Source organism: Bubalus bubalis, chromosome 21 (assembly GCF_019923935.1).
Source record: "Bubalus bubalis isolate 160015118507 breed Murrah chromosome 21, NDDB_SH_1, whole genome shotgun sequence".
NCBI lineage: Eukaryota > Metazoa > Chordata > Mammalia > Artiodactyla > Bovidae > Bubalus > Bubalus bubalis.
Genome location: NC_059177.1, coordinates 27284042 through 27309795, shown reverse-complemented (window position 1 = coordinate 27309795; position 25754 = coordinate 27284042). Strand labels below are relative to the sequence as shown.

Below are 25754 nucleotides of genomic sequence, written 5' to 3'. Positions count from 1 at the left end.
ATTTCTTTGAATTAGCATCTGTCCTCATTGGTACAACTTCTGGTCTATTTGGGTGGGGTGGGTATCAAATCAATACTATAACTTGCATGCTCATACTGCTATCTCTGGAGAAGGAAATGGCAACCTACTCCAGTATTCTTGCTTAGAGAATCCTGTGGACAGAGGAGCCTGGTGGGCTGCTGTCCATAGGGTTGCATAGAGTTGGACACGACTGAAGCGACTTAGCATAGCATTGCTATCTCATCATGGTTTTTTCTTCAGCAAGGAAGGCTCAGTTAACATGTTTAAAAACAAAACAAAACAAAACTCTGAGCCATTAATGCTTACCTCTTACTATGAGGTCAGCAGCAGATGAAACGCTGTCCACCCCTGTCTGCACCATACAGACATATTTTCCACTGTGCTTCAATTGGATGTTTCTGATCATTAAATCACCTGATGAACTCTGCTGGAAAACACAGGTAATGAACATATTATTATTCAGAAAACACAGAGCATCTTAAAGGCCATATTCAACACCATTGGGACAAAAGCCATATTTAGAGAGAAGACCTAGGTGGTTACAAAACAGAAAATTGCTCCATTGGAAAATATGGAAATAAAAACAAGTTAAAAACCATACATGACTGCAGACATAGGTTTCTGTAGCTAAATAAATGACAAGCTTTCCCCTGAGCGTTTATGGTTTCACAGATAAATAAGGGCAGAGATTACAGTCTCAGAGTCTATTTACTTCCACTAGGGTGACACTTCTTTTTATATCCACTGCTCAGCACCAGCTCGACTCTTTTCTCTTGTTCCAGCCTCTCTGCAATTATCTGCCTGAGAAGAAGAGGGAAGCATTTAGGTATTTGGTGGGAGATAAATGCAGCACGACAAGGGGATTACCACGGTTGAGACACTTTTCTGAGCTCTTTGAAGCTTAAAAAGCCTAATGCTGTTTTAATTCCTTTGCTACAGAATTTAGGGACAGTCAGTATGAACCCCTCAGTAAGAAGAAATTAAACATTTTAAACCAAAAAATAATAGCTGCCCATAAAGACACTGGCTGGTGTTTCCCAGTGCCAATTAATGAAGCAAATGTATTTCTAAAAGCTCAACTTCAAATAGTCTTCATTTTAAAAGAATGTAAAATCATGTTCATAAAATGACTAACTGCAGGCCAGTTTCACGCATTAGTAAAAGTATGGATTGAAATAAAATGATTTGGAAAGCAAAGCCTTTTGAAAAGGATCACTTACCGGGAAAATCTCTAAACTGTACAGACAAGGAAGCAATGAGTGGTTTGTCTTATACATTAAAAGGATAATTTTACTTTTGGGTTTTCCTAGTATTTGTTGAAAGATGGATTCCACTTTCTTGTTTTTAGGTAATTTCCTAAGATCTTCTCTAGGTTGATTTCTTAAATATTGCTTCAAATCCTCAGGACTCTTAATGGTCTATATATTCTCTGACGGTTTGGACAGTATGGCTTTAGCATGATTTTCTTGAGTACTGGGAATAGACAGATGTGAGGTGATTGATGGCTGTAATTAATAATCCAGAAACTGTTAAGTTTGCACATTTTACTTTCATCAAGTTAAACTTTTTTCTTTTTCTCCCTCTCTCTCTTTCTCCTCAGGGTTATTTAGAAATTTATCCCTAGGACAAAACCTTCAATGCTTGCTGACCTTTAGAAACTCTCAGGTTTTATGAGCTCCATATCCTCACAGGAGGTTGATTATCATTTCTATAGAAAACTCTTATTTTCAGTGAAGTAAGAACTGTTAAACGATTAAATTCCATTAAGGCATTAGGGTAAGCTTTTATTATTTCCTGTGTTTATTTGCTTATTTTGAAAGCAGTTGGTTAAAAAGGGGCTGAAAGCAGGATTTTCTTTATGTCCATAGATTCATGAATACAGTTTCTAGGCATATAAGCTGGTTTTGTTTCTTGAAGAAGTTAAAAAAAAAAAAAAAAAAGACTGATGTTGGGTTTGTCATTTCTGTTCATTTCGGTATTGATGGGTGAAGAGAGACATAACTTAGCTAGTTTATGTAATACCCAAACCATCTTCCTGAAGAAATATAGCTAGGCTCACTCACGATCAAGAGAAATATAACTTTTAATTATGTTTTACACTGAGAGTGAAAACAGAAACAATGAACATGCACACAAGGAACAATTGAGTTTTTCTTTCAGAACCAACATGAAATTGAGTGGATGAATACATTAATGAAACATAAAATGCAACAGAAACTAAGAATGATCCTGTCCTTAATTTTTGTCTTTCTCAGTAGCCTAAATTTATTTTATTTCTCTTCTAGCACTTTTTCTCTCTCACCCTATCTGTTGTCTTTTAATGAAGCAATATAAAGAGTCAAGATTGATCTTAACAAAATTTCATTAAATGCTTGCCATATATGACTCACTTGAGGTTAGAGAAGTGCCTTATATATAACCTCTGCTCTCTAGGATAGAACCTAAGTCAGGGTTTTATGTGTGTGTGTATGAAAAAAGTTATGTTTACAAATTTATGGAAGTTTATTTAATAAAGGTTCAATAAATCGCATGGCACATACCATATATACACAACCTCAGAATGAAAGAGGAAAGAAATTTCCAGTCCCGCTGAGGATGTGGAGCAACTGGAACTGTTATTATCACTTATGGGAGTGCTGCTGCTTCAGTCGTGTCCGACTCTGTGTGACCCCATGGACTGCAGCCTACCAGGCTGCAGAATCCCGTCCATGGGATTCTTTAGGCAAGAACACTGGAGTGGGTTGCCATTTCCTTCTCCAATGGGAGTGCAGACTGGTGTAATTACTCTGGAACTCTGTTTAGAAATATCTACTAAGGCAGGATATAAGCATAATCTACAATCTGGCAATTCCACCCCTATTACATACTTCACAGATATGTGTGCATATGCTCACCAAAGACATTTATAAGAACATCTGTGGTAGTACTAACCATAATAGCTAAAGGATGAAAACAATCTAACATCCATCACAATAAAGCAGCTTAATAAGCAGTGAAATATTCCTTTAATGAAATACTAATAGACCATGAAAATCAATGAACTATAACTACACAGATCATGCACAGCCAAGACTCAACATAAATAAAAGATATAAATCACATAGAAAAGAGTAAAATGATACTGACCTATCATATTATAAATCTGGATTGTGACCATCTTTGGTGGGATATTTAACACTGCAACGAAGCAATCACTAGACTTCTGGAATAGGGCTTCCATTGCTTCTGGGTTTCACTGTTGTTTACTTGAATGGGTTCATTTTGTGAAAATTCATCAGGCCATGCATTTATAGCTTGTGTATTTTTGGTGAGAACATAATAGCTCTCAAGATGCATTTATTCTAATGTGTAACTACGGCTTTAAAAGCATGACTGTAAATAGGAGCATAGTTGAAATGGTCAAAAAACATGGCTGTAATTCTAAACTTCAATTTCTTTCACAAGAGTAAAATGCTTAATAGTAATAAAATACTATTAATTAGACCATTTGATACTTTCTTATGAAAATGACTATTCCCAGACATTAAAAAAAAAAAGATAAAAAAGGACAAGGGAATTCCAAAAGGAAGTTTCACTTTGACCAAACCAATCTTGTCCCCATTAGTTTTCACTGTTAATGGTTAAAATACATGCAATTAATTACTGATTACAATAAAGATAATAGGAGAAGAGTGTAAAAAAAAATCCAAGTATAATTAGTCTATTTGTGGTATAATAGCACTTGATAGATTATTTTTCAATATAGTCATCAGTAAAATTACATCTATTATTTAGAAATATTTAGAAACAAGCTTGTAATCCCTTGAGTGTAAACATAATTCACATAAAGCAACTTACAAACATTACAAACATTAATACTCTTTGAATAAATTCTTAGAAGCACAATAATTCTTTGAATAAAAATAGCTTCTACTTTATTATCTCTTAAATTAGTGTTTTAGTCTTTCTTTATACAGTTTTCCTAAATTTTCCTTCCCCCCACCTCAAATAGAATGGACTAGAATTAGAACAATACAGAAGCAACTCTTCATTTCCCTATCTCTATTTCCCTTAAAACATCTCTCTCAAACTTCAGCAGTACAATTTAAGTCTTTCAGAAAGCAAGTCCTTTTTCTATGCTGCTGATCATAGCATTACTTGAAAATGGAGCTTTTCAGTAATAGAAGAGCCCTGTTCCTACAGGTTAAGCAGAGTTTTAAGATGAGGGAGACATTTCCCTAAGTCATATGAATTTTAGCTTTTTCTAGAAAGCACTATCATTTTAAATATGATCATTGATTCAAAAAATATTCATTAAACAATGGCTATACTTTAGTCACTGGGGATACAATGGTGAAGGAAAAAAAAAACCACAACAGTCCTTATGTTCATGGAGCTTACAGCTGAAAGATGGCCATTAATCAAATGACTACTACAATATATGTAAAAGTACAGCGTAATGCAAGGTCAAAGTATGCAGACAAATCTATGAGTTTCTGGAGTCTCAATATATTGATAGTTAATATCTGCAATAGGAACAGAAGCTCTCCAGCAAAAGAGGGTTAGAAAAAAATGGTCTATAAAAGAGACTTACACATATGCAGAGACTCTAAGACAGGTGAGAAAATAGTCTACTTTGAGGGTGCGAGGGGTAAGGTATGTCAGGGGGATAATCAATTCACAAATCCAAATGAATAAGCCTTCCCCACTACCAAAAGCTCCATTTAATTTTGCTGTAGCTGATTTCAGGTTTATACTCATGTCTTAACGACAGTATATTTTTTACTATATTTGAAAAAACTCAAAGAGGTTTGCTAAGTAATTAAGAATTACTTACTTATCTAATTATTTGTTCATCTAATTATATAGATTTCTCCAAGTAAAGATCATATTTACAGAACATGTTACATGTATAAACAGTAAATGGATTTATAAGCCAAATCACCTGTGAAGTAAATGCTAAGGAAAAGTCCAGAGTGCATGAGATGAATTAGAAGAGAAGTTTGCAGAAGCTTTAACTATAAGCAAGGTGAAAAGACAGCCTTCAGAAACAGAGAACATAATAGCAAATGAAGCAACTGACAAAGAACTAATCTCAAAAATATACAAGCAACTCCTGCAGTTCAATTCCAGAAAAATAAATGACTCAATCAAAAAATGGGCCAAAGAACTAAACAGACATTTCTCCAAAGAAGACATACACATGGCTAACAAACACATGAAAAGATGCTCAACATCACTCATTATCAGAGAAATGCAAACCAAAACCACAACGAGATACCATTTCACGCCAGTCAGAATGGCTGAGATCCAAAAGTCTACAAATAATAAATCCTGGAGAGGGTGTGGAACACTGTTGGTGGGAATGCAAACTAGTTCAGCCACTTTGGAGAACAGTGTGGAGATTCCTTAAAAAACTGGAAATAGAACTGCCTTATGACCCAGCAATCCCACTGCTGGGCATACCCACTGAGGAAACCAGAATTGAAAGAGACACGTGTATCCCAATGTTCATCGCAGCACTGTTTATAATAGCCAGGACATGGAAGGGACCTAGATGCCCGTCAGCAGACAAATGGATAAGAAAGTTGTGGTACATATACACAATGGAGTATTACTCAGCCATTAAAAAGAATACATTTGAATCAGTTCTAATGAGGTGGATGAAACTGGAGCCTATTATACAGAGTGAGGTAAGCCAGAAAGAAAAACACCAATACAGTATACTAACGCATATATATGGAATTTAGAAAGATGGTAATGATAACCCTGTATGCGAGACAGCAAAAGAGACACAGATGTATAAAACAATCTTTTGGACTCTGTGGGAGAGGGAGAGGGTGGGATGATTTGGGAGAATGGCATTGAAACATGTATAATACTATATATGAAACGAATCGCCAGTCCAGGTTTGATGCATGATACTGGATGCTTGGGGCTGGTGCGCTGGGATGACCCAGAGGGATGGTACGGGGAGGGAGGTGGAGGGGGGATTCAGGATGGGGAACATGTGTATACCTGAGGTGGATTCATGTTGATGTATGGCAAAACCAATAAAATATTGTAAGTAATTAGCCTCCAATTAAAATAGATAAATTTATATTTAAAAAAAAGAGAAGTTTATTAATTTTCCTATATATTTTCTTAGGTGATGATGGTAATTAAATTTCTGATATAATTTAAAAACTGCTCTGTATTGAAAGAAAAACACTACACAATAACCCACACCAGGTGAAGATAAGGAAGCAGACAGCTCATCACTAAATACAGGTAAGCTGAAAGTACATTGTGAGATATACAGCAAGTCAAAGTATAAAATAAACCTTGGAACTTGGAAAACCTCTTGAACCTTGCAAATATAACATGAACTTTCAATAAAACAAATTTTCAGCAAAAACTAATTCCCTAGTAAGCACTCTTGATATAAATGCTGCTGCTGGGCTGCCAAGAAGCATAATTTGCCAGTTTAAGTGGGAAAAAAGGTACTTTGAAAACAATTTGGAAGGCAAGGTAGAATAGAATTTCTTCTCTTTTTAAAATTACTTTTACACAGCCTGTTATTGTACAGACTCCAATATTAATCATTCATCCCAGCAACTGGGTTGTCTTCCAAGCCCTGACATTGCATGTGAATCATACATAGGAACCTTGCAACAGTCTAACCAATAGCTTACTTCTGAAACCTGAGTGGTGGTTTTATCTGTGAAGGTCACTGACGGAATTGGTAGCAGATGTGAGTAACTTCTGTATTTCTGACCAACCAAGTTAAGTCCCCCCAACACATCCCAAATGGATGTGACACAGCCACCTGCTTTACAGATGGACACTGCTCACCCAAGGAACGGAAATAACGGCAACCACGGAAAGATGAAGATAGGCCCTAACACTAGAAACAGTGTTAGTTTATCTGGTTCATTAATAGTTTCATCTGAAACTTTGATGCCAAGCTATCTATAGAGGTCATATTTAGGGCAGTAATAAGCAACTGGTTCACATCAAAAAACTTTTGACTTTCTTTGGTACCAATAAATTGGAATACATGATCCTTTATAGATTCAAAGGATTAGATCTGATGGATAGAGTGCCTGAAGAACTATGGACAGAGGTTCGTGAGATTGTACAGGAGGTAGCGATCAAGACCATCCCCACGGAAAAGAAATGCAAAAAAGCAAAACGGTTGTCTGAGGAGACCTTACAAATAGCTATGAAAAGAGAAGAAGCAAAAGGCAAAGGAAAAAAGGAAAGATACGCCCATTTGAATGCAGATTTCCAATCAATAGCAAGGAGAGATAAGAAAGCCTTCCTCAGTGATCAGTGCAAAGAAATGGAGGAAAACAATAGAATGGGAACGATAGAGATCTCTTCAAGAAAATTAGAGATACCAAGGGAATATTTCATGCAAAGATGGGCTCAATAAAGGACAGAAATGGTATGGACCTAACAGAAGCAGAAGATATTAAGAGGAGGTGGCAAGAATACACAGAACTGTACTAAAAAGGTCTTCATGACCCAGATAATTATGATGGTGTGATCACTCACCTAGAGTCAGACTTAGAATATGAAGTCAAGTGGGCCTTAGGAAGCATCACTACGAACAAAGCTAGTGGAGGTGATGGAATTCCAGTTGAGCTATTTCAAATCCTAAAAGATGATGCTGTTAAAGTGCAGCACTCAATATGCCAGTAAATCTGGAAAACTCAGCAGTGGCCACAGGCCTGGAAAAGATTAGTTTTCATTCCAATCCCAAAGAAAGACAATGCCAAAGAATGCTCAAACTACGCACAATTGCACTCATCTCACACACTAACAAAGTAATGCTCAAAATTCTCCAAGCCAGGCTTCAACAGTAAGTAAACTGTGAAATCCCAGATGTTCAAGCTGGATTTAGAAAAGGCAAAAGAACCAGAGATCAAATTGCCAACATCTGTTGGGACATTGAAAAACCAATAGAGTTCCAGAAAAACATCTATTTCTGCTTTAATGACTATGCCAAAGCCTTTGACTGTGTGGATCACAACAAACTGTGGAAAATTCTTAAAAGTGATGGGAATACCAGACTATCTTATCTGCCTCCTGAGAAACCTGGATGCAGGTCAAGAAGCAACAGTTAGAACTGGGCATGGGAAAACAGACTGGTTCCAAATTTGAAAGGAGTATGTCAAGGCTGTATATTGTCACCCTGCTTATTTAACTTAAATGCAGAGTACATCATGAGAAATGTTGGACTGGATGAAGCACAAGCTAGAATGAAGATTGTCAATAACCTCAGACATGCAGATGACACCACCCTATGGCAGAAAGTGAAGAAGAACTAAAGAGCCTCTTGATGAGAGTGAAAGAGGAGAGTGAAAAATTTGGCTTAAAAGTCAACATTCAGAAAACTAAGATCATGGCATCTGGTCCCATCACTTCATTGCAAATAAATGGGGAAACAGTGGAGATATTGACAGACTGGGCTCCAAAATCACTGCAGATGGTGACTGCAGCCATGAAATTAAAAGACACTTGCTCCTTGGAAGAAAAGTTATGACCGACCTAGACAGCATATTAAAAAGTAGAGACATTACTTCGGCAACAAGGGTCTATCTAGTCAAAATTATGGTTTTTCCAGTAGTCATGTATGGATATGAGAGCTGGACTACAAAGAAAGCTGAGCACCAAAGAATTGATACTTTCAAACTGTGGTGTTGGAGAAGACTCTTGAGAGTCCCTTGTACTGCAAAGAGATCCAACCAGTCCATCCTAAAGGAAATGAGTCCTGAATATTCATTGGAAGGATTGATGTTGAAGGTGAAATTCCAGTACTTTGGCCACAGCCACCTGATGCAAAGAACTGACTCATTTGAAAAGACTCTGATGCTGGGAACGATTGAAGGAAGGAGGAGAAAGGGATGACAAAGGATGAGATGGTTGGATGGCATCACCAACTCAATGGACATGAGTTTGATAAACCCAAAAGTAAGCTTTTGAGTATAAGTTTGGTGATAGACAGAGAGGCCTGGCATGCTGCAGTCCATGGGGAAACAAAGAGTTGGACAGGACTGAGGGACTGATCCTTTACAGGATTTAGATATCAGCTTCTCTTATCATATCTATTGCGAGAGTGACATGTAGAAGATAAAAGCTTGGTCAAAGACTCTTCAGACATATATTTAATTGTATCTAATATCCAAGTTACCTTTGAGGTATCAGCTTCTATTTCAACATCAAGCTCATATTAACAACCTGGGGATTTTTTTTTTTTTTTTTCTGGTCAGGGTAGTGTTCGTGGAGTATCTTACTGGAAGCTGGTGATCTCATGATCCCTAGTGTCTGTTCCCAAAGTGATTGTTTCCTCAATGCTTCCTAAACTTCAGCCATTAGAAGGACACCTCTGCATTTTTGGTAAGCCACATCTCAGGACAAAATGCTCTACTATTTACTTAATTTTTTCTTAAACTATTTAACTTTCTTAAACTTAAATTATATAGAAGTCAACACAGAAATATGTGTACTTTTATCTAACATGGAACACTGCTGACCAAAATAATAGTTAACTGATAAAATGAAAAGGGTAGAAATAGAAAATAATGCCAACAGACATGGTCCACAATAATGTAAATGGACACTAGCTGTACATTTTCAAAGTCTCTGAGAATGTGACCTTTGCTCTTTTAATTAAAAAGGCAGATTAACAAGAATTGGAAAACCATTTGTGACCAACCTAACACCATACTGAATTACTCTCGTTGATTTAACCTAAATGATTAAAACAAAATTGAAAACAGCATGGATCTTACTCTGCTTTGTTGCCTATGGTGCCTTATCTGTGCTTTGCAAAACACTTGGCTACTCAGATCATTAAGCCAGTAGTTCTCAACACTGGCTGTACAATAAATTCACCTGGACAGTCTTTATAAACATACCAGAACTCATGAAGCTACATCTCAGAACAGTTAAATTAGGATGGATAAGAAATGGAGAGCTTTTAGCTAATTCTAATGATCAGCTAGTATCAAAACTCATTAAACTCCTGAGATTTGATATTCTTCATCTTCACTCCTCCTGGAACTAAAAGGCTCAAGACAGTCACCAACATCTTCTCCATAGGTTTAAAGCTCTACAGTCAATAAATGCATAAAATAATCATCAAGTTAGGTTGTTTAGTGCTGGATTTATAAGCAGAGGAAAGTACTCCGGTACATATTTTCATTCTGGAGGATGGCTGAGAAAGTAATATTTGTGAAACAGGAACTATAGGTCAAGCACAAGGCTCATTTCCTTGACATTAGATTGCACTGGCATACCTATTGTCATTTTAAAAACAATAGTCATTGAAATAATTCAACACAGTGATAGGTTTCTACAGAAACTGTTAGTCAATGTGAATCACCCTAAGATTACTCTGAACTGATGTGACAATTCTGACAAAGAATGAAGGTGTTTCAAGTCATAATATCTAAGAGCATATCTTGAGTGGCAATCACATCTCACAGATCAAATGTCTTTTTTCTTTTTGTTGTTTTTACCCTGATACAAGAGGTTTAAAATATACTGGGAGTAGATCTGTCCCTTGTAGAATTATAAAGTTAGCACATAAAAAAACGAAATCCACTGATACCAAGGTACAAAAAGCCACTGTTTTCATGGAAACTTGAGCAAGCAATTTGTGCCAAATGTCTTGTGTTCACTTCCTAGTTCCAATTAATTTTGGTAAGTAATAAATTACTCCCCAAATTTAGTGGCTTTAAAAAATGATGATCATTCACACCACTCAACAATGTGTAATCTGAGCAGAGATCATCAGCTCATCTCAGTTGTAAACCTTATCAGCTGGGGCAGCTTGAATGGGGACAGTACCAGCTTACATGACTGTTGAGTGGTGTTGGCTAGTGAGTGGAAGCACAGCCCTGCTCTTAAGGTAGACCTCTCTGTCTACCTGTTTGTACTTCCTCATATTATGCTGGCTGGATTCCAAGCAAAACTGTACCAATACAACAAGGTGGAAGTGCATGCATTTTTATGAGCTAGCCTCAGCAATCACAGAGCTTCACTCCTATTTTTCTTTATCAGTTAAGGCAATCACAAAGGTCTACCTGGGTTTAAGTGGAGAGGCATTCATTTCACCACTTGATGAGAAACAGTGTCAAAGTCATAGTGAAAGAAGAGCAAATTGGGCAAAGTGTGCTTGTGTAGCCATTTTTGGAAAACACCATGAGCCACATCCCTTCAGATCCATTCTGTAGTTGCCATACTGCCTCTTTTGAGGGTAGGTGACCTACAAAGACTATACAAAATGGTCCTCTTACTTTCTGTCTTTTCCTCGGCTTCCTCCCATTAGCAGTTCTGAGAGAGGGAGAATGGTGAGTTTATAGTCTTTGTTCAAAATTCATCCTTGCAGGGTTGTTTTAAGCTGACTGTGCCAAGAAACCAAAATAGATGTAAAAAACTCCAACAACCCTGAGCTAGATGTCCTTGCATGTCAGTAGCCTGTGTGATAAGCCAGAGAAAAGATACCCACAGTCAGAGAGAATAAAATCATACTCTCTCCTAGGAGAGTTGTTCACAAAGTGATCATGCTAGCTTTATTACGACTTCAGACCAAAATATTCCAACAGTTTTCCTGATACTCCAGAAATATAGATTTTTAAAATCTCAAAGTGAAAGAAAGAAAAGTGAAAGTGAAGTTGCTCAGTCGTGTCTGACTCTTTGCAACCCCATGGACTGTAGTCTACCATGCTCCTCCATCCATAGGATTTTCCAGGCAAGAGTACTGGAGTGGGTTGTCATTTCCTTCTCCAAAATCTCAAAGTCTTATTTAAAAATATGACAAAAAAGATGAGAGACTGAGAGAGTCAATTCCTAGGCAGGTTGATAAGAAGTCCAGGGGTCCCCAAGGAGGTCTCAAGAAGGAGAAAAGGACAAATGTCTTTTTTTTTCTCTACATTCCTTAGTCTTAGTCACATAAAACGTTTTAAAATGTTATATAAATTAGTCACATAAAATGTTTTCCATACCTGATGATTACGCAACAAACAACTCTGTTTAAACTCTGTACTAAGGATTATATAATATATCTTGCTTGAGGACAGTTTCTCCTTCTTGAAAACCTTCTGACTAATCCTGTTATCTTAAAATGTATATTATGGGAGTGGGTCTAGTAAGATCTTTACAACCTTGAGACATTCTTTTGATCTACTGTAATAACCAATTAAAAAGTATATAACTCCCTTACTAACACTAGCAAGGGGGGCACTCTCCATCCCCCTTTTGATGTCTATGTCAGAAGCTTTCTCTGCCCCTTTTCTTACTTTAATAAAACTCTGCTACACAAAAGCTCTTGAGTGATCCCAAAGCTAAATCTTCTTCTTTGGAGATCATGAATCCAACATCATTCACTGTAAGCTATCAAAGACAGAAGGTTGGACGTCAAATATTATCATTAGACTATTTTTCTAGTAAAAAGCATCATCTAAAATTTTCAAGTCAGTATTAATAAATGGTTTTCAAAATTAGAGTATTTACTGTAATAAAAAATAGCTAAAATTCCTGGGTTTTGTGTCTAAAATTTTCAATTGCCCCAAATGAGCCATTTATTCTTCACTTTCTTTTTCATGTCCAGATCAACTATACGGTATAATTAAATATTATGTCTTGTAAAGTAGAGTAATTTTCTTTCTGAAATTGAGACATAAAAATCCAAGCCACTATGGACAATTACAACTCAATAATAAAAAGTCAAATAACCTAATTAAAAAACAGAACAATCACCCTGACTTCTGATTTTCAACTGGCATATAAAAAGTTTAGCAGTCATCACTCTGTTCTGACAACAAGTAAAAAGTTAAGCAACTCCTCTTAAATCTGACAGAGAAGTGAGGTCAAGAATAAAACCACTACCTCTAAAATGGAGAGACAATAGGCAAATACAGAGAACCACAACTTTCCAGAGCGGAAATCCAACAGCAGAATTTTCCCTGGAAGCCAGTACTGGAGTAGAAAAATCTGAACTGTGATTGATGAATTTCTGGAGGGTCAGCAGAACAAGTCTAAGAGCTAACACTCCTGGGAACCCAGGACATAGGTGGTTCCCCTCATTTTTCTGAGTTTTACCTCCAGGAACTCAACTGGATCATCATAGTGAATAATGATTGAAGATCTTCTCATACTTCTGGGAGGTGGGGGGGGGGGGGTAAAATGAACCATTCTGCAACAAGCCACAGCACTATATTCTTCTTAAAAAAACAAATTTTTCCTTCAGAAGAAACTATTTTACCAGAGCCTAACCTGCTGGGGTTTTGTAATAGCCTAGTAAATCTTGTCCATGGGGTCGCATAGCATCACACATGACAGGAACACAGCACCACCACCTCTTTCTAAGAAAAATACCCAAATATAGCTTCCCTCCCACATGGGGGAAAGGAAACACACAGCTCCAGTCCCTCAGCCATCCTGTCTCACCAAATGGGTGAGGAGGAGACAAAGAACTGGTGAAGTTGATAATTCAGGAGGACAGGTTCACCAAAACAATGGGACCAAGACACATAACTAGAGAATACTCCCTCTCACTCCCATACTTTCCCACTATATTTGTAAAGCCCTATTCACTGCACTTCTTTTAGCCAGTACATCATTCATGGGTTTCAAGAGAAAACTTACACAGCATATTAAAATGCAAAAAACAACAGTATTAAGAGGTTGAATACACATCAGAACAGGCATCAGACATGGCATGAGTTATCAGACCAGAAATTTTAAAGAACTATGATTAATATGCTAAGGTATTTAATGGAAAAAAAATAGGTAGTATGCAAAAAATGGATAATGTAAGCAGAGGAATGGAGATTCTGGAAAAAAAAAAAAAACAAAAACAACAAAAATCTAAAAAAGAAATGTGTAAGCTGAAGGACAAGTTCCTATCATCTATAGGAAGCAGTATAAGACAAAGCACCTGTTTTCTCAAGGACCTGTAGAGAAGAAAGTCTCCTTGAAAAACATTCTTAAAAAAAGAAAGCCAGTGATCAAAAATACTGTAAAGAGATAAGTAATGACTTCGATGGGCTCATTAGTAGACTAAACATGGCTGAGAAAACAATCTCTAAGCTTGAAGATAAAGTGTGTATGTGTGTGACAATCAAATGTTCCAAAACTTAAAAGATGAAACAACTGAAAATAAAGAAGAAAATACTTAAGAACTGTACAATGGTGGTAACAGAAGGAGAAGAAAGAAAAAAAGGAACAGAAATAACATGTGAAGCAGTGGTGATGAAGAATTTCCCAGATTTATATCTGAAATCAAACCACAGGTCTCTCTCCAGAGAGTACGAAAGTGATAAAGGCCAGAAACACAGGCCTAAATAAGAAAAGAAGAACATCAGAAAATAAATAAGTAAAATATTCTTAATTGATCTCATAGTTTTTTTCAAAATAACAATTCACTGCTAGGAGCAAAGTGAAACTAAACATATTACTGCCATATGTAGGACCATAGAAAAAACAAGAGAATTCCAGAAAAAACATCTGCTTCATTGACTATGCTAAAACCCTGGACTGTGTGGATCACAACAAACTATGGGAAATTTTTCAAGAGATAGAAATACCATACCACCATACCTGCTTCCTAAGAAATCTGTATGCACGTCAAGAAGCAACAGTTAGAACTTGACATGGAACAATGGACTGGTTCAAATTGGGAAAGGAGTACATCAGGCTGTATATTATCACCCTGCTTATTTAACTTATATAAAGAGTACATCAGGCAAAATTCCAGGCTGGATGAAGCACAAGCTGGAATCAAGATTGCCAGGAGGAAATAACAATAACCTCAGATATGCAGATGACACCATCCTTATGACAGAAATCAAAGAGGAATTTTTCATCAACCAAAGACCTCTTGATGAAAGTGAAAGAGGAGAGTGAAAAAGCTGGCTTAAAACTCAACATTTAAAAAACCACGATCACGGCATCAGGCCTCAGCACTTCATGGGAAATAAATGGGGGAAAAGTGGAAACAGTGACAGATTTATATCCCTGGGCTCCAAAATCACTGTGAATGGTGACTGCAGCCATGAAATTAAAAGACGCTTACTCCTTGGAAGGAAAGTTATGACCAACTTAGACAGCATATTCAAAAGCAGAGACATTACTTTGCTGATAAAGGTCTGTCTAGTCAAAGCTATGGTTTTCCCAGTAGTCATGTATAGATGTGAGAGTTGGACCATAAAGAAGGCTGAGTGCTGAAGAATTGATGCTTTTGAATTGTGGTGCTGGAAGACTCTTGAAATTTCCCTGGAGATCTCCCCTGGAGATCAACCAGTCAATCCTAAAGGAAATCAACCCTAAATATTCACTGGGAGGACTGATGCTGAAGTTGAAGCTCCAATACTTTGGCCACTTGATGCAAAGAGCCAACTCTTTGGAAAAGACCCTTATGCTGGGAAATATTGAGGGCAAGAAGAGAAAGGGACAACAGAGGAGGAGATGGTTGGATGGCATCATCGACTCAATGGATATGAGTTTGAGCTAGCTTCGTGAGATAGTGAAGGACAGTGAAGCCTGGCCTGCTGCAGTCCGTGGGGTTGCAAAGAGTTGGACATAACTGAGTGACTGAACAACAACAACAAAAAGGACCTAGAAATCTTACTCCTTGATGTTTAACCAGATTGAAAACTTATGTCCATACAAAACCTGCACACAGCTTTATTCATAATTTCAAAAACTTGGAAGTGACCAAGCAGGCCTTTAGGAGGTGAGTGGTACACTATTATATCCGGTACAAAAAAAAAATAAATAAAAAAGAAAACCACCTCTTAAGCCACTAAAAGATAGGGAGGAAATAAAAATGTACAGTACTAAGTGAAGTAAGTCAATCCAAAATGGCTATATACCACGTGATTACAACTACAGGACATTCTGGAAAAAGGCAAAAGTATGGAGATAGTAAAGAAAAGGCAATGGCACCCCACTCCAGTACTCTTGCCTGGCAAGTCCCATGGACGGAGGAGCCTGGTGGGCCGCAATCCATGGGGTCACGAAGAGTCGGACACGACTAAACAACTTCCCTTTCACTTTTCCCTTTCATGCATTGGAGAAGGAAATGGCAACCCACTCCAGTGTTCTTGCCTGGAGAATCCCATGGACAGTGGAGTCTGGTGGGCTGCCATCTATGGGGTTGCACAGAGTCGGACATGACTGAAGCCACTTGGCAGCAGCAGCAGCAGCATGGAGATAGTAAAGATTATAGGATGCTAAGGGTTTTTAGGACACTCTAAAGTTGATGATGATGATACATGTAGATCTATTTGAACATACCAAAGGTGTTTAATGGTACACTTTAAATAGTTGAATTATAAGAATTATTTCCTAAAAAAGCTTTTAAAATAATAAGTCATCAGGAATAAAAGATAATGCTGTGATTAGCAGATACCATTTACCTCCTCATTTGGTTTGACTGATTTGTTCATTTATTGGATTTGTTAGTTTTAAGCCTATTTTTGACATTTTTCAGAATGTATTCATGAACCTTTGGCTCACCCCAAAAATAAAACCAAAATTGCAAACTGCTAGTTCGTTCCTCCACTTCCAGAGATGAGATATTTTAAATGTGCAAATCATAGATACAAGCAAACACCTGTGATTTACAATGGCGGATCTGAAAGAATTATAAGCAATACTGAATGAATTATTACTGACTCAGAACTTCCTTTAGAGATTTTTTTAAAGTATCTGTACATAGCTGCATTTAGATTTTCATGTGCTGGGATATATACAAACATATTTATAGATACACAAACATACACATTAGTATCTCTTTGGTGGTAGCTTATAGTTTTCAACTGGCTAACTGGAGGATGGGTCCAATGGTGGAATCTCAGTATGTCCTAAGATCAACAGTAAACAATAGACACCCTCACCCCGGAGACAAATTCAATTCCTAAAAATTGGAGTGGTGACATTTTATAGAAGTTATGTGGGGGACAATATGAAATTAACAGCAAAATCTCCCTGAAATATTCTGTAAATATCTGCATATCTCCCAAAGTTTTTCTCCCATAGCATTAGCCTAACTTCCCCAAATTTTCTAATGTTACTCTCCATGAATACTAGTTTTAAAATCTTCATATTCCTCTTCAAATTGCTACAGTTTGAATTTTCCATTCAATCCAAGAAAAGTTATGAGAACTATTAGGAAAAGAACAATACAGATTTTTTTGACTACATGAAAATGAAAAGTTTTATTCTGAATGATATAATAATAGAAAAGTTTAACACAAAAGTGGCATACTAAAAGAAGACATTTCCAGTGAATCACACTAAGATAAGATATAATTAAGAGTCTGACTATATAAAGACCTACTGTAAACCTGTAAAACAAAAGACCTGACTTCTAATGGAAGAAATGAACGGAGGATACAAATCTGCAAGGTATGGAAGAGGAACAGGAAATGGCCAGTACATACTGTGAATTTGTGTGTAATATTTCCTGCTGTGACCTAAGGAGAACACTGTCTAAAGGACACAAAAAATACGTGAGATTAAAAATCTATTATATGCAAATATCAACATCATTACTTTGTTTCTAGCAGAAATAAAATAGGTCTGATTTAACTGATGGTTGTCTTGAAGCAACGTGTTTTGCTTTTGCGATCTGGGGAAGTCATTCTCTATTGCTAGATTTAAAATAATTTTTTGAATATTCTTCTGTATAATAATTCAGGCAGCTGGGCTTTTGTAAATTTCTTGAGCTAGAAATTAGGTAATTTTTTTTTGTTTTCTGCAGAAGTTTCATGCATTTTATAAGTCAGTAGTAAGCCCCGAATTTTCTTGATTTGGAGGAGTCTGTTATAATTCTGAATCTTCCTTAAGTATCCAAGTTACTAATAAGCAAAATGGAAAGATTCTCAATTTTACTGTTTATTCTGAGAAATGAGACACTGTTCATAAAGAGATAACACTTCTCAACCATCTGCTTGGGAATTTTTTTATTTAAAAACCTCAAGGGAAAAAATGTGTGGAAACGACAGGGGAAACAGGCACCCTCCTGCTCTGCTGATAAAGCTGTAAATTGCTGCAGTTTTCCTAGAGAATACTTTAGAAACAATCCTACCAGCCTTGCTAGTTGTAGTAACCGCAACAACAGCAGCAGCAAGAGCTAACACAAGTTGGTCTAAGTATTTTATGCATACCTTAGAATAAATTACTATTATCATGCTAGTTTTATAGATGAGTAGATAAAAGTTTTATAGATGAGGCAAAGAAAGATAAACAACAGTTCACAGGAGAATGAAACAGGTTACAAGAGTTGGAATTTTGAGTGCAGATGATTCAATGATGTAACTATATGTATAATTCCAATCCTATCCAGCAATTCATACCTGAACACATATCCTCCAGAAAACAACCTGGGAATTGCTGACAAAGTGTCATTACTCTTCTTTCAGAACACTGTAAACTTTTCTTTTCTTTACCTCAGAATTGTCCCAAGTGGAATCTGACTGATAGTCATTTTGGAACCATGGAAAAATCTAAGAAAAATGAAAAGCCTTACGATATATAGCTCTTATATTTCATCTAGGAGCACTGATGGTGTTTATTATTCTTTCCCTGTGTTTCTCTACATCCACCCATTCATCCTAAGAAAGTACTGTAGCTGGCTTTATTTAGACCTTCTGCACTTGTGCAAATTATTAGCATATATTTTAATCTATCTTTTGAAGGACATTTTTGTATACTTTTCATTGGTTATTGTTGACACATAAGTAAGTCTATTGCTGTTTGTAAATTTATTTTCTATCACAGTAGATGACTGAACTTTGGTTAGTTTTAAAAATTTTTAGAGTTGATACTATTCGGTTTTGAGAAGCCCTAGTAAGTCGGACACGACTGAAGTGACTTAGCAGCAGCAGCGGCAGCAGTATTTTGTTCTCCAATAATGATAATTCTGTCTCCTTATTTCACAAATTAGACATTTATTCTTGTTCATATCAACTGTATTGGCCCAAAACCCTCCAAATGGATTTAAGGTAATGGTCTATGTGAAAGTCGCTCAGTCATGTCCAACTCTCCACAACCTCATGGACTATACAGTCCATGGAATTCTCTAGGCCAGAATACTGGAGTGGGTAGCCTTTCCCTTCTCCGGGGGATCTTCCCAACCCAGGGATCGAACCCAGGTTTCCCGCATTGCAGGCAGATTCTTTACCAGCTGAGCCACAAGGGAAGCCTGAGAATACTTGAGTGGGTAGTCTATCCCTTCTCCAGCAGATGTTCCTGACCCAGGAATCGAACTAGGGTCTCCTGCATTGCAGGCGGATTCTTTACCAACTGAGCTATCAGTGAAGTCCAAGGTAATGGTACTGGTGGGTATTTTGTCTTGTTCCTGGTTTAAATAAAAGGATTCTTGGCATTTCCTTTCAAGATATTTTTGAGGTGTGAAGAAGCAATTATTTCTTCCTATATTGGTCATTAATTTTATTGAATGTCTTATAAATGTCCATTGAGGATACAGTGGTCTATGTTATTATATTTATTGATATGAAGCATACACATTTCTGAAACCATCACTGAGTACTTATAAAGTTTATTCTTTTAGTATAATGTTCAGATTTTATTAGGACTTCCCTGGTAGCTCAGATGGTAAAGCATCTGCCTACAATGTGGAGACCCAGGTTCGATCCCTGGGTCAGGAAGATCCTCTGGAGAAGGAAATGGCAACCCACTCCAGTACTCTTGCCTAGAAAATCCCATGGACAGAGGAGCCTGGTAGGCTACAGTCCATGGGGTTGCAGAGAGTCGGACATGACTGAGCAACTAAACTTTTCAAATTTTTTTTGCTAAAATCTTATTTAGGTTTTCACACTATAATCATGAAATTGATTCAAATTTACTAATTTTTTGTAATCTTGCCAGGTTTTGTCCTCAGGAATATACTAGCCTAACAAAATAAATTAGAAAGATTTAAAACTTTTTATATTTTCAAACAGCTTATATAACAATTTATCTATTGCCAAAAAATTGAAAAAAATTACCAGTAAAACTCTAGTTTTAGAATCCTTTTTTGTGGGGGCAGGGGGTTACACAGTTTTTTTTTATGATTATGGATTTACAAAGGAATTCTTATTAATATTGATCATTTATATTCTTCCCAAAAGTTTATATTTAATTGAGTTTTCATACATATGACTTGAACATGGAATGCTGTTTATTAATTCTTTCTTACCTATCACATTCTCTTTCTCATTTCTAATTTTAGCTGTTTTAACAGCTGTATTCTTCATTAGTATCTTTCAGAGCTCAACCATTGCTCTTGGCCATTCCTCCATCCTTCCATTTCTTCCTCTATCTATCTCCTTTCTATATAATTGTTTTGTTATTTTTATTTCCTAAAATTCACAAGGGTGTGAAAAGGATGAAAAAGAAGGTATATTTTTTAATTTTAGGATCAATGTTTTATATGTATGTTACTTCCATTATGAAATAGTTTTTTTCTAATTTTTGGCAAACTATCTGTTGATGGTTAAAAGAGGAATTCTCAGACTACGTGATAATTTTGTTTCTCACTTTTCTCTTTGTTTCTGACTTGATACATTTTAATGGCATATTAATTAGACTATTATGATTCATGATTATTATCTTTATGGCAGAGCAAACTTTTTACAAAATAAATTTCCTTTTTTACGTTAAAGGTTTGCCTTGAATTACTATTGTTTTTGAAATTAACACTTCTTAGCCTTTTTTTTTTTCTGTTAAATATGACTGATAAGTATTTGCACATCTTTTCACTCATAGTGTTGGTTTTGTTTTAACTCTGGCTGTTTTTATGGATTTTAGCTCAAGTTACAAATTACTTGGTCTGACTTCTGCTCATCTTATAAATTTAAATCTTTTTTTTTTAATTTTATTTTATTTTTAAACTTTACATAATTGTATTAGTTTTGCCAAATATCAATCTTGCAGGGTTGCTCTACTAGGGGTTGAGCTTAATAAACACTGTATATAATAAACACATTCCTGAGATACTAATCACACCTTAATAAGGAACTGAGCCTATATGCCTGGGTGGGCAAATGATGAGCTAGTGAAACAAGCTCAACTTCAGCTATTTTGTGCAATTCCCTTTTTCCAACAGGCATCGGAGAATTCTTATTTTTTCATCCCCAAATAGTTTTGTGGGAGGAATTGTGAGGGGCTATTGTACTATGCTCAAGATGAATAAAAATAATTCTTCTGGTAGAATCACCAACTTTTATGGGCTCATTGCTGAATACAGTCTCCTAATGATCTTTCCAAGTCAGCTGATATTTTGAATTTGGACAAGGTATAACATTTATATGACACTCTAAGTGGAAGATGTTTAAAAACACAGTGTATTACCACTGGTACTGTTTGGAATGAGTGCTTTGCCTTGGTTCTGTATTTCAAATGCACATAAAACCTCCTACAGAATTTCGTATCGTAAAATAACTGGTATTTTCAAACCCTTAGTCATCATACCCAAATAATTCTATGAAATTAATCAAGTCAAAGTGACCATATTGTGTTATTACACACAAAGGATTTCTTTCAAAGATACTCTTTCCTGCCGTCGAGGGCTGGGAAATACATCGACTCAGGCTCAGAAGGACTGGCTGTTGCTCGACTGTGATTGTGGCCCGTGGGAGATAAATCACGCTGAAGGCAGTCAGTTCGATGAGTGGCAGATTGGTTGTCACTGCTAAACCTCTTATTGCTTCCAGTGACTTTTATCCACACACATTCTAATCCATCACAGATCCAATTCCACAAACCGTGTATAAAGCTCTACAGCTTGGCTCTATACATTCCTCATTTCTAAACTATCTGCCCCACATCAGGTTTATCAAATATACAGGGGACTCATGAGATGTTTAGGTTTGAAAGTTTCAAGCTATAGTCAGTCTCCATTATGTAATATGTCTAAGTCCAAAAGTTAACTTATCACAGCAAGCCAAATTATTTTTGAACGTTCTTAAAAGCATACTTAAGTTGTCAGGCCCTTAAATCCTTAGGTACCAGCCAATAATGTTCTTTCATTTCTCCTGTGCTTGGGGCTATAACCTTTTTCTTGTCAGTAGAAGCTTAGATATATTTAAAAGCAGAGAAAGAAAGATGCTATGCTGGGTACTGGGTGAATGATGCAATTCCTCTTTTTGCTTTCTCCTTTTCTCTTTTTCTTTTATTTCTTTCTTTTTTTTTTTTTTTTTGGAGGGGGAGTGAATGGAATAGAGTTCTGTTGATTAAACATGGGTATGATAGAATGCTACTGTAAACACACTGTTGGGACTGTGTCTCATCCTATTACTGTGCATATATGAAATTTAAGTGTATACACAAACCCACATACATTCTTACCTACATATACACAACTACATATGAAGATATCTAGACACAGGCAAAAGGAGAGAGAACCGTATTCTTGGAAGAGGGATCAATGTGTGCAAAATCTCGTGGTGGGAGGGAATGTGGCAAATACTAAAAAGTTTTGGGAAAAGCAACCAGAAGATGGGGAACATAAAGGACCCCAGACAAGGGCATCATCTAGTGAGCAAGAGGATCTAGATCTCACCTGTACCTGAACACAAACTCCTGCTTCTCTATTTAGACCACATGGCGCCTGCAAACAAAATTTGCTTGGCCAACAGTGGACTTAAGCGGAAGCCTTTTACTGTTGACTGAGTTATACAACTTTGATTTGTCCTATGGAACAAAGCCTGTATTTGACCTATATTTCTCCTTGGTGATGTGTCAATTTGCTTTGCACAATTAGCTTAACAAGCTTTTCTGAATGTTATACATTCTGACAGAGCAGAAACCTGAACTGCAGTTGAGACAGGAGGTAAGTAGGCGGGACACAACAATAAGATTAATGAAGCAGGGGTGCAGCCTTTAGGATGTGATAAAAACTGGATGGAACTGGCTGAATGCAAGGTGGAACGGAGAACAGTCTGGTCACTGACTTTTAGCTCATTGTATCTTCATTACAACACTCAAAACCAGTCTCTTGTGCACCATGAGAATTCCGAGGTGGACCATAAAAGATCAAAAAGTGGGCAGTAGCCCAGTTCCTGGGGATCTGCATCCATCCCTGGAATAGTTAGAATATTCTTCCGAATCCTTACAGCATGCAATTACTCAGTCCATAAAAACCAACAATCCCATGCCCTGGGGCCCCTCTCACTTTCTGAGGAGGTCCCCGTTCTGCCTATGGAATATCTGTCTCTCTAAATAAATTTGCTTTCACTTTACTCTGGCTTGCTCTTGAATTCTTTTCTTCATGAAGCCAATGACCCTCATTTGGTGACCTGTATTGGACATGACAATTTCCTCTCCTCCAACAGTCATCACACTCCTTTGGCATGATGTACAAGTCTATACAACAGATTTAATCTAAATTGTTAGAGGTTGTTTTGAGCTTCTGGGTTTTTCTCGAAAGGTGTGTGCTTTTTATAACAAATGAATACTGAGTACTCAGAGTAGTCTCAAGGACAAGTGGCTGAAATAGTTTAAAGCTGTATGCTTGATTTTCCATTTTTTAAATTCTTTCTCTCTTTTTCTTAAAAAAAAAAATGGTTCTTAGACTATCCAGCTTTCTAGACAACTTTCCCACTTGGCAACTCCTCCTTCACATTCTATTGCTTTTGAAAACAGGGAATCTATCTATGAACACAATGCGATAAAAGAAAAGCAGACTTTCTAGATATTAACGTGGATGCTGCAATGAACACACAATCAGAGGATAAAGTGTTGTTATGTGACTCCCTTCTCATGCAACAGAAAACCAATTTATTTAATAGCCTGTGCTTAAGAGTAATGTCATCTTGTAGGGCTTACCATTTTACATTGATGGGAGATTATTAAGTTAACTAATGTGACAAGTCAATAAAAAATTCATAGGCTGTGATCAAGGATGTTAGAAAAAGAACAGAATTGGCAAGTGATAGGGTTAATTCATGAAATTGCATGGTTCAGATACCCGACTCTTGTAGAGAGATGGCTGACTTAATACTTTTTATGTAGAACCTATCAGCAGCACAGCAGCAGTTAAGTAACATTATTATCTTGAATATTCTCAATTCTAAGATCCTCTTAAGAAAGCAGCTGTCTACTTCAGTCTTAGCAAATGTTTCTTTGAGGATGTTTGATGCATATAAAATCAAAATACTTTGAATTTTTAGTATATCAACATATATTTCTTTAGCATTAGCTCAGATAGAGGACATTGTATTGGATAAAATATTATCAACAGTTTAAAATCCAGAGGATAAATCACAAATACTGTTATCTACAATATGCAGAAAAGCAAAAGTTTTAAATCAAATTCTTTATGAATTAGAGTAAGAGCTGGGTTACAGGAGAAGCATTTTTCTGATTGGATAAGCAATTATTGTGAAGGTAACATTCTTGCCCTTTTTTTTTTTTTCTCCCCATTGCCTCCTCTCCAAGAAAATGCAAATGATAAACCCTAAGCATGGAGTAAAGAGCTGGCAGAGGATACTGGCATATGCCTTTTCCTGTTGTGATAGAAGAGATTGGTAATTTTTAAAAAAAGCATTTAAAGCAATAGTGAAAGAAATGGTAATGCTTTGTAGCAACTGATGAAGTTCTTAAAAGCCTTGAATTGGTCAGAACAATTTGGAAAGTTAACTAGAACTTTGAAAACAAAACAAGCCAGATGACAGAAAATAGAAACAGCATTGAAATTGCACTTAACTGTGGCTAGATATCTAAACATCTCCAATTTCTTGAAGACCATTTGTAGAGGGTCAGCAGGGCTGCTATAACACAGGAACATGAGCTAGGGGGTTCAAACAACAGAACTTTATCCTCTTAGAGTTTTGGAGCCAGAAATCTGAAATCAAGATCTCTCTCCAAAATTTCTAGGATAAGACCCTTCCCTGCCTCTTCCAGGTTCTGGCAACTCCAGGAACTCTAGGACTTGTGGAAGCATAACTTCACAGTGCCTGCCTCCATCTTCACAGGGCCATTTCCCCTGTGTCTATGACTTCACAAGGTGATCTTCTCTCTGTGTGTTTGTCTGTGTACACATTTCCGCTGTCTTATAAGGACAACAGTCATACTGGATTAGGGTCCATCCTATTCTAGTATGACATCACCATAACTTCACTAACTATTTCTGCAACAACCCTTTCCAAATAAGGTCACATTCTGAGGTACTAGTGTAAAGGACAAACTCTTTCTGTGTCACCTTTACGGTCAACTACTCTACACACACTTAGAACACCAAATGTGTGTGTCTTCCATATCAGGCAAATTTCCAACACTAGGTCTGGTAATTCAATTACAGGCAGTCCTATAATTCAATTCTGGTATTAACTGCCTGGAGATGGCATCAGATTGAGTCTCAGATTGCCATTTGTACTCCTCACCAATCACTTATAAACTGATGTTCCCATGATGTGCTCCTTGGGCTCAATAATGTGCTAGAAGGACTCACAGAACTCAGGGTAGTACTTATTTATTTTATGATGCTTTAAACATTAATGCCATAAAGGATCATTAAGAATGCATCTAAACATCCAGAGGAAGAGATATAGGGTGAAATCCTGAGGTGTTTCAAGTGCAAGAATTTCTATCCCAGTGGATGTGGGGTGTGTCACCCACGAAGCATGTAGCTATGTTCACCAACTCAGAAGCTCTCTGTGGTGAAAAGTACTTTACTTTTGGGATGCTTATGGGAGCATCATCACATAGGCCTGGTCAATCATAAATTCAATCCCCAACCCTTCCCTCCTTCCTGA

The 25754-nt window shown here is 36.8% G+C and overlaps 1 protein-coding gene across 5 annotated transcripts in view; it reads right to left on the bottom strand.

Moving 5' to 3' along the window:
* The window catches only part of CNTN3 (contactin 3), a 393129-nt gene that overhangs the window by 47259 nt on the left and 320116 nt on the right, over nt 1-25754 (bottom strand). For 4 of the 5 annotated variants that reach the window (XM_025271930.3, XM_044934326.2, XM_044934325.2 and 1 more), the window contains one exon: nt 328-448. In XM_025271930.3, the coding sequence (XP_025127715.3) occupies nt 328-448 (121 nt within the window). The remainder of the gene's footprint in view (nt 1-327; nt 449-25754) is intronic. The other variant, XM_025271931.3, reaches the window with a different exon arrangement.